Source organism: Notolepis coatsorum (genome assembly GCF_963971535.1).
Source record: "Notolepis coatsorum genome assembly, chromosome: 1".
Lineage (NCBI taxonomy): Eukaryota > Metazoa > Chordata > Actinopteri > Aulopiformes > Paralepididae > Notolepis > Notolepis coatsorum.
Window position 1 is genome coordinate 116,519,061 of NC_140165.1, and position 10,661 is coordinate 116,529,721.

Here is a 10,661-nt window from a genome sequence, read left to right on the forward strand (position 1 = left end):
ATCACACCGGCTACACACACACACACACACACCTACACACACACACACACACACAGAGAGAGACACACACAGAGACACACACACACAGAGAGACACGCACACACAGACACACACAGACACACACACACACACAGAGACACACACACACACACAGAGACACACACACACACACACACACACACACAGAGACACACACATACACACATGCACATACATACACACACACACACACACACACATACACACACATACACACACACAGAGACACATACACCTGCACACATACACACACATATAGAGGATCATATACCCACCCACATTCTGTATACAGGCACATGCACACGCAATCCTCACACTTATATACATATGTTTTTAATTCAGCATTTGTGCATGCTTGCCTCTGTGGGTTTTATATATATATGTGTGTGTGTGTGTGTGTGTGTGTGTGTGTGTGTGTGTGTGTGTGTGTGTGTGTGTGTGTGTGTGTGTGTGTGTGTGTGTGTGTGTGTGTGTGTGTGTGTGTGTGTGTGTGTGTGTGTGTGTGTGTGTGTGTGTGTGTGTGTGTGTGTGTGTGTGTGTGTGTGTGTGTGTGTGTGTGTGTGTGTGTGTGTGTGTGTGTGCAGGTGTGGGACCTCAGTAAGAACCAGAAGAGTCGGTGTAACAAGCTCCACACAGACACGCAGAGGAGACGAAGCCAGATAGAGAAACACCTGAAACGCAGCATCAAGAGAAAGTAAGGAGGGAGGGGGTAATGGTCATGGAGGGGGGAGGGAGGGATGAGAGGGTAAGAGTGACGGAGAGATGATGGGAGCTGTCATGTTTTCAACGCCTCATGCAATGTTTCGTGGTGGATATTAAAACCCCAGTGTGTACTTGATTAAACCACATACCATGAAATAGGACTGGGCCTGCAATCCATACCACACTATATTATCACATTTATCTCTGTAATGACGAATGAAACTATAATAATAAAAAATAAAAAATAAATAAACATCCACACATAAATACCACATCATGTTTGCCCTCTGTCAACATGTTTGTAATGTTTGTCTGTCAACAATTATGTAATGTTTGTCCGTCATTGGTCGTTCAGTGTAATTAAAGGCGCACAGCCTATGAGGAAATGCTTTTACCTAACATATCGGTAACATATTCATAATGTCTGTATAATAATAATATCTATAGTCTTAACCTGTTCCCCCCCCACAGTGTCGGTACCGACCCCTTTTGACATTATGATCATATAGGCATATTTTTATGAATGATGAAAATAATTAGCTATTTTAAAATCAACCGTTTTCAAGTATTAACATCACTACTATGTCACAAAAGCATGTAGAATGTAAAACGTTAGGTTGGCAATAGGTTAGCAATAGGTTAAAAGTGTCCTTATATCGTTTTAAGTTTTCTATTTGTGATCGTCTAACCGACCCGGAACCGGAAATGGAAATTTTTAACCATGGGAATTGTAGTTTTTTTTGCGGCCATTTTGTAGAGGACAGTCATAGCTGTCGGCCAGCGGTTTTTTCCAAACTACATTTCCCTTCAAGTTCTATGGGGGTTCAAAGTTCAGAGTTGAATTATGAATATGTCAATAACTGTTATTATTCTTGATAATAAGCCACAAAACGTAACGATTTGACAAATATTGAAACGCAGTTAGTTTCTCCTCCCTATTGTTAGCATATAGGAACAACTAGATCTGAAATTAGTTTCAAAATGGTTGCACTATGAGAAAAATAAAAAAGTACAGTTGATTACAGTAGATATTATTATCTGTTACTTATGCATGCCTGGTGATACTAAATCCAAATTGAACCCGGGCATTTGAAAGATGAAAGATACTATATGTATATATAAATGTTCGAATTGGCTATAATAAGGTAATGTATAAGCATATATTCTATATTCTATAATAATATTTCAAATTGCATTGGTCCGGATGGGAGAATTCAGTACTGTATATATACAGAACCTTCGGTTTTATCATCTTCCCTTTATTAATTTCCTTAGATCTTTTGTACACATGATCTCAAGAGGGTACTGAACGAGGTCAGTGGCAGTTTTTTAAGTCTGGTCATTATTATCATGGTGTTATTCACTGTCAAAGATGAAAAGAAAAATCATAATTCATATTTTCCTTCGTTTCATCACAATTTAAGCAAGCCTAGTAATAGACACAATATTTCTGACACTGAGAATACATTCATTGAGGTCCATAGATGTTCCTAGATACCAAGAATATGCAAATAGCCCTTGTAGAAGTGGAGCAATATTCCATTTACCTAGGTATACATTTTATGCAGATTTTCACCTGGGGTGGAACGGGTGTGCGTGTGCGTTAGGGCTGGGTGATAAAACAATAATGATAATTATCGCAATATATTTTTCCTCGATATAAATATGAAATGTGGTCAATACTATTTTATTTTATTATAAAAATTATTTTTCATTATTAACACATTCGGGGGCCAACCACGTATATATACGTGTTTCGGATCCAACGCTTAAGGGCCAACCACGTATATAATAATAAATAATAATTCATTTATTTTGTATAGCGCTTTTCAAAGACCCAAAGTTGCTGACAATAGGCAAAAAAGAAACAAAGAAAACAAAGAAACATAGAACCACAGGGAAACGGAGGACAATAAGAATACACAGGAAACATAAAACCATGAGTAACGGATAACAAATACAGGAGTGAGTGAGTAGGGGAGACAGTCGGGAGGAGAGTAAAGGAAAACCAAGGGGGGGGTCGGGGGGGGCCAGGAGGCGTCTCTACAATTCGTAGCCGCATTTCTGCAGACCCCTCTCTGATTGGTTGAACTCTATTTTTGCAGACCCCTCCCATTTCTGCAGACCCCTCTCTGATTGGTTGAGCGAAGCCCCTCTCTGATTGGCCCCCCGCATGAGCCGAGACAAGCTCCTCTAGCCAGGAGTCGAAACTCGGTTAACTCCAGAGAGAGGCTGAACGCAATTTATACGCATGGAAGTATTGATTACGCCATAACGAATCATTAAAAAAATATACCGTTAACTGGAATATGTTGTGTGTGCCTTTACACATGTTGGATAGGATTATGTAATTGGTTTGTATAGCGTCGCGTATAACGTTATTTCGCGTGACTTCACGGTTTATTCACATTTCACAACACAGCCAGCGGTCAACTTGTTTACACTCCCCACTTACTGTACAATGTAACATTTAGATTAACCCAGTTGTCTATCTGTATGTCATATGTTACGATGAATTGAAAATGGGGGACCCTGATGTAAACAAGACGAAAGTCTTTCTCTGGGGTCTGCATTCCCAACAATTGTATGTATTGAGCTGTACTGTGTACTGTACCCATTCTGCAATCTGTTAATAAAGTTTTCAATCAATTCAATCAATCAATAACTAGACAGTTACAATATAACATTTAGATTAATTAACCCAGTTAATGCCTTAAGAGAGAGAGGCTGGTGGTCAAGTCAAGTCAAGAGTTATTTGTCACAAGTTGTTTATTAGCCTAGACATTTTCAATTCATCATCTTGTTTACATCAGGGTCCCCCATGTTCAATTCATGATAACATATATGACATACAGGTAGACAGATGGACAGTACTGCTACATTTAGACATTTATGACATACCAGATTTTGAACTTGTGGTAGGCCTAGACATTTTCAATTCATCATCTTGTTTACATCAGGGTCCCCCATGTTCAATTCATGATAACATATATGACATACAGGTAGACAGATGGACAGTACTGCTACATCTAGACATTTATGACATACCAGATTTTGAACTTGTGGTAGGCCTAGACATTTTCAATTCATCGTCTTGTTTACATCAGGGTCCCCCATGTTCAATTCATCATGACATATATGTATGGGCCACTCTCCAGGTGACCTGCATCGACCTTGCCCACACCAGGATCTCCTCCTCAGACTGGTGAGTCATTCGCACAGTGGCCTCAAAAGAGGTATGGTCAACGCAGGATGGGTTCACCGCACGTCTGTACGTGCAGACATGATATGTGTAACCCTTCGGTAAAAGTCCTTCAACACACAAGCAACAAGATGTTATTTTTTTGAAAGCCAGTAAATACTGACAAAAAAAAGCATAGACACTTAGAAGAAGCAATGTACAGTCCCCCCCACCCACCCAACCTCCTCCAATGTACAGTTTCTACGTCAAATGTATAGCCTTTCTTTTCTGGACTCTTTTTGTATCACAAACAGTACTGTATTTGTAAATCTGGTATGTCATAAATGTCTAGATGTAGCAGTACTGTCTATCTGTCTACCTGTATGTCATATATGTTATCATGAATTGAACATGCGGGGGACCCTGATGTAAACAAGACGATGAATTGAAAATGTCTAGGCCTACCACAAGTTCAAAATCTGGTATGTCATAAATGTCTAGATGTAGCAGTACTGTCCATCTGTCTACCTGTATGTCATATATGTTATCATGAATTGAACATGGGGGACCCTGATGTAAACAAGACGATGAATTGAAAATGTCTAGGCCTACCACAAGTTCAAAATCTGGTATGTCATAAATGTCTAAATGTAGCAGTACTGTCCATCTGTCTACCTGTATGTCATATATGTTATCATGAATTGAACATGGGGGACCCTGATGTAAACAAGATGATGAATTGAAAATGTCTAGGCTAATAAACAACTTGTGACAAATAACTCTTGACTTGACTTGACCACCAGCCTCTCTCTCTTAAGGCATTAACTGGGTTAATTAATCTAAATGTTATATTGTAACTGTCTAGTTATTGATTGATTGAATTGATTGAAAACTTTATTAACAGATTGCAGAATGGGTACAGTACACAGTACAGCTCAATACATACAATTGTTAAGGGAATGCAGACCCCAGAGAAAGACTTTCGTCTTGTTTACATCAGGGTCCCCCATTTTCAATTCATCGTAACATATGACATACAGATAGACAACTGGGTTAATCTAAATGTTACATTGTACAGTAAGTGGGGAGTGTAAACAAGTTGACCGCTGGCTGTGTTGTGAAATGTGAATAAACCGTGAAGTCACGCGAAATAACGTTATACGCGACGCTATACAAACCAATTACATAATCCTATCCAACATGTGTAAAGGCACACACAACATATTCCAGTTAACGGTATATTTTTTTAATGATTCGTTATGGCGTAATCAATACTTCCATGCGTATAAATTGCGTTCAGCCTCTCTCTCTGGAGTTAACGGAGTTTCGACTCCTGGCTAGAGGAGCTTGTCTCGGCTCATGCGGGGGGGCAATCAGAGAGGGGCTTCGCTCAACCAATCAGAGAGGGGTCTGCAGAAATGGGAGGGGTCTGCAAAAATGGAGTTCAACCAATCAGAGAGGGGTCTGCAGAAATGCGGCTACGAATTGTAGAGACGCGGCCAGGAGAGGAGAGAACGTGGGGCAGGGGAAAAGGGGAAAATGGTGGCGAGTTGGAGGAGGGTGGTTATGGGTAAGGAAGGTTGAATGCTTGAGAGAACAGGTAGGTTTTGAGTCTGGATTTGAAGGTGGAGAGTGAGGGAGAGTCTCTGATGGTCTGAGGGAGGGAGTTCCAGAGTCGGGGTGCAGCTCGTGAGAATGCCCGGTCACCAAAACGTTTGAGTTTGGATGACGGGACAGTGAGGGAAAGAGTGGAAGAGGACCAGAGGGAACGGGTGGGGCGGTAGGGGAGAAGGAGGTCAGTCAGGTAGGGGGGGGGGCAGGCTATGGAGGGCTTTGAAGGTGAGGAGTAGTGTTTTGAAGTTAATACGTTCCTTGATTGGGAGCCAGTGGAGGGAGTGGAGGACAGGAGTGATGTGTTCGCGGGACCGGGTGTTAGTGAGGAGGCGGGCGGCTGAGTTCTGGACCGTCTGCAGTTTATGGAGGGAGCGGGAGGTGATGCCAGTGAGGAGGGAGTTACAATAGTCCAGGCGGGAGGAGATGAAGGCGTGAATGAGGGATTCAGCAGCAGGGGAGGAGAGGCAGTGACGGATTTTGGCAATGTTGCGGAGGTGAAAAATTGAAGTTTTGACAATGGAGCGGACATGGGGGTCAAATGAGAGGGTGGGGTTGAGGATGACACAGAGGTTGCGGACTAGGGGGGAGGGGGTGATGGTGGAGTCATTGATGGTGAGATATATACGTGGTAAGGTTGTTTTGCTATACATTCTGCTATAACGTTCATATTCACAACGCTATAAAATGGGAACGTATTGATGACATTTTTTTTTATTTAAGGCATATTGAAGGGACGGTTTATAGTGTCAATTTATCAATGACAATGGACAGATAGCAATAATATAAAGTATAGATTTAGCTCTACAAACAGCCTCACGCACAATGAAAGGTTGTTAAGTTCAAGTTCTTTAATAGTTGTCATACAGAAGTACAGAATACTTTCATACAAAATGCTTCTTACTGTTACGCTCCAGAGACTGTGCTAGACAAGATAGTATCAAATAACATAATAACATAATATAGCATGAATTTAGAAGAAGAAAATGAGGTCACAGTGTTCGGTATAGACATATGTACAATGTTCTGAGTTACCATATAATATACAATACACAATACTATGCAGTTATGTTATGATAAGCTGGCCTTATAGAGTGAGATTAGACGGATCCCAATGGCCCAGAATGTGTTATTGCCAGTTATAAAAGTTTTATTGTTATACAGTTCATGTTCATGTTCTACCTCAGATTTGTGGACAGACTTGTCTTTCTTGCCTGCAACTTAAAGTAATGGCTTTGCTTGTCCAAATGACAATACTGACCAAATTGAGATTTATTTTTCTCTTGTCCATTTATTTTGTTTGCTTTTAATTTAAAATACAGTTTGAAACCGTCTGTACACAGTAGGCTATGTGTGCTAATCAGACTTGAGATTTCATTTATTTTTCATTATTAATACCAGAATTGATATTTTATTTATTTATTTTCATAACTTCATTGCCAGTTATAAAAGTTGTATTGTTACACAGTTCGTGTTCATGTTCTACCTCAGATTTGTGGTTTGGCAAGTAGGCCTAGTTTGTCATGTTCTGACAATAAAGAATATTCTGAACCACAATTAACCTTCTGGTTTCTTTAGCTTTCATTCAGCAGCAAAAATAGCCTTTAAAATCGAGATAATTATCGATATCGAGTGGCATGAAAAATGTTATCGTGATTTTTTTTGTGCCATATCGCCCTAATGTGCGTCTGTGTGTCCAGTGAGTCCCAGGAATCGGGACAGAGACAGCTGACGGCGCTGGAGGCGGAGCTTCAGACGCAGACGGTGCAACTGAGAGAGTGGCAGATGGGGGAGCTGCTGGAACTACGGCAGGAACAACACACGCTAGAGAGAGACAAGAAGCACACACACATCAAAGAGGTAGGAACAACACACTAGAGAGAGACAAGAAACACACATCAAAGAGGTAGGAACAACACGCTAGAGAGAGACAAGAAGCACACACACATCAAAGAGGTAGGAACAACACACTAGAGAGAGACAAGAAACACACATCAAAGAGGTAGGAACAACACACTAGAGAGACAAGAAACACACATCAAAGAGGTAGGAACAACACACTAGAGAGAGACAAGAAACACACATCAAAGAGGTAGGAACAACACAGTAGAGAGACAAGAAACACACATCAAAGAGGTAGGAACAACACACTAGAGAGACAAGAAACACACATCAAAGAGGTAGGAACAACACACTAGAGAGAGACAAGAAGCACACACACATCAAAGAGGTAGGAACAACACACTAGAGAGAGACAAGAAGCACACATCAAAGAGGTAGGAACAACACACTAGAGAGAGACAAGAAACACACATCAAAGAGGTAGGAACAACACACTAGAGAGAGACAAGAAACACACATCAAAGAGGTAGGAACAACACACTAGAGAGAGACAAGAAACACACATCAAAGAGGTAGGAACAACACACTAGAGAGAGACAAGAAACACACATCAAAGAGGTAGGAACAACACACTAGAGAGAGACAAGAAACACACATCAAAGAGGTAGGAACAACACACTAGAGAGAGACAAGAAACACATCAAAGAGGTAGGAACAACACACTAGAGAGAGACAAGAAACACACATCAAAGAGGTAGGAACAACACGCTAGAGAGACAAGAAGCACACATCAAAGAGGTAGGAACAACACACTAGAGAGACAAGAAACACACATCAAAGAGGTAGGAACAACACGCTAGAGAGACAAGAAACACACATCAAAGAGGTAGGAACAACACACTAGAGAGACAAGAAACACACATCAAAGAGGTAGGAACAACACACTAGAGAGAGACAAGAAACACACATCAAAGAGGTAGGAACAACACTAGAGAGACAAGAAACACACATCAAAGAGGTAGGAACAACACACTAGAGAGACAAGAAACACACATCAAAGAGGTAGGAACAACACACTAGAGAGAGACAAGAAACACACACATCAAAGAGGTAGGAACAACACGCTAGAGAGAGACAAGAAACACACATCAAAGAGGTAGGAACAACACACTAGAGAGAGACAAGAAACACATCAAAGAGGTAGGAACAACACACTAGAGAGAGACAAGAAACACACATCAAAGAGGTAGGAACAACACACTAGAGAGACAAGAAACACACATCAAAGAGGTAGGAACAACACACTAGAGAGACAAGAAACACACATCAAAGAGGTAGGAACAACACACTAGAGAGAGACAAGAAACACACACATCAAAGAGGTAGGAACAACACAGTAGAGAGAGACAAGAAACACACATCAAAGAGGTAGGAACAACACACTAGAGAGACAAGAAACACACATCAAAGAGGTAGGAACAACACACTAGAGAGAGACAAGAAACACATCAAAGAGGTAGGAACAACACGCTAGAGAGAGACAAGAAACACACATCAAAGAGGTAGGAACAACACACTAGAGAGAGACAAGAAACACACATCAAAGAGGTAGGAACAACACACTAGAGAGACAAGAAACACACATCAAAGAGGTAGGAACAACACACTAGAGAGAGACAAGAAACACACACATCAAAGAGGTAGGAACAACACGCTAGAGAGAGACAAGAAACACACATCAAAGAGGTAGGAACAACACGCTAGAGAGAGACAAGAAACACACATCAAAGAGGTAGGAACAACACACTAGAGAGAGACAAGAAACACACATCAAAGAGGTAGGAACAACACACTAGAGAGACAAGAAACACACATCAAAGAGGTAGGAACAACACACTAGAGAGACAAGAAACACACATCAAAGAGGTAGGAACAACACACTAGAGAGAGACAAGAAACACACACATCAAAGAGGTAGGAACAACACGCTAGAGAGAGACAAGAAACACACATCAAAGAGGTAGGAACAACACACTAGAGAGAGACAAGAAACACACATCAAAGAGGTAGGAACAACACACTAGAGAGACAAGAAACACACATCAAAGAGGTAGGAACAACACACTAGAGAGAGACAAGAAACACACATCAAAGAGGTAGGAACAACACACTAGAGAGACAAGAAACACACATCAAAGAGGTAGGAACAACACGCTAGAGAGAGACAAGAAACACACATCAAAGAGGTAGGAACAACACAGTAGAGAGACAAGAAACACACATCAAAGAGGTAGGAACAACACACTAGAGAGAGACAAGAAACACACATCAAAGAGGTAGGAACAACACGCTAGAGAGAGACAAGAAGCACACACACATCAAAGAGGTAGGAACAACACACTAGAGAGAGACAAGAAACACACATCAAAGAGGTAGGAACAACACACTAGAGAGAGACAAGAAACACACATCAAAGAGGTAGGAACAACACACGAGAGAGAGACAAGAAACACACATCAAAGAGGTAGGAACAACACACTAGAGAGACAAGAAACACACACACATCAAAGAGGTAGGAACAACACACTAGAGAGACAAGAAACACACATCAAAGAGGTAGGAACAACACACGCTAGAGAGACAAGAAACACACATCAAAGAGGTAGGAACAACACACTAGAGAGAGACAAGAAACACACATCAAAGAGGTAGGAACAACACACTAGAGAGACAAGAAACACACATCAAAGAGGTAGGAACAACACACTAGAGAGACAAGAAACACACATCAAAGAGGTAGGAACAACACACTAGAGAGACAAGAAGCACACACACATCAAAGAGGTAGGAACAACACACTAGAGAGACAAGAAACACACACACATCAAAGAGGTAGGAACAACACACTAGAGAGACAAGAAACACACATCAAAGAGGTAGGAACAACACACTAGAGAGACAAGAAACACACATCAAAGAGGTAGGAACAACACACTAGAGAGACAAGAAACACACATCAAAGAGGTAGGAACAACACACTAGAGAGACAAGAAGCACACACACATCAAAGAGGTAGGAACAACACACTAGAGAGACAAGAAACACACACACATCAAAGAGGTAGGAACAACACACTAGAGAGACAAGAAACACACATCAAAGAGGTAGGAACAACACACTAGAGAGAGACAAGAAACACACATCAAAGAGGTAGGAACAACACACTAGAGAGACAAGAAACACACATCAAAGAGGTAGGAACAACACACTAGAGAGACAAGAAACA

General features: G+C 41.0%; 1 protein-coding gene across 2 annotated transcripts in view; it reads left to right on the forward strand.

The window, feature by feature from the left end:
* plcb3 (phospholipase C, beta 3 (phosphatidylinositol-specific)) overlaps window positions 1–10,661 on the forward strand; it is a 66,090-nt gene that overhangs the window by 44,004 nt on the left and 11,425 nt on the right. For both annotated transcript variants that reach the window (XR_014619844.1, XM_084317451.1), the window contains exons 16-17: window positions 624–733; window positions 7,234–7,393. Coding sequence is in view for 1 of the 2 variants with exons in the window: in XM_084317451.1 (XP_084173577.1) it covers window positions 624–733; window positions 7,234–7,393 (270 nt within the window). In the remaining variant the exon portion in view is untranslated. The remainder of the gene's footprint in view (window positions 1–623; window positions 734–7,233; window positions 7,394–10,661) is intronic.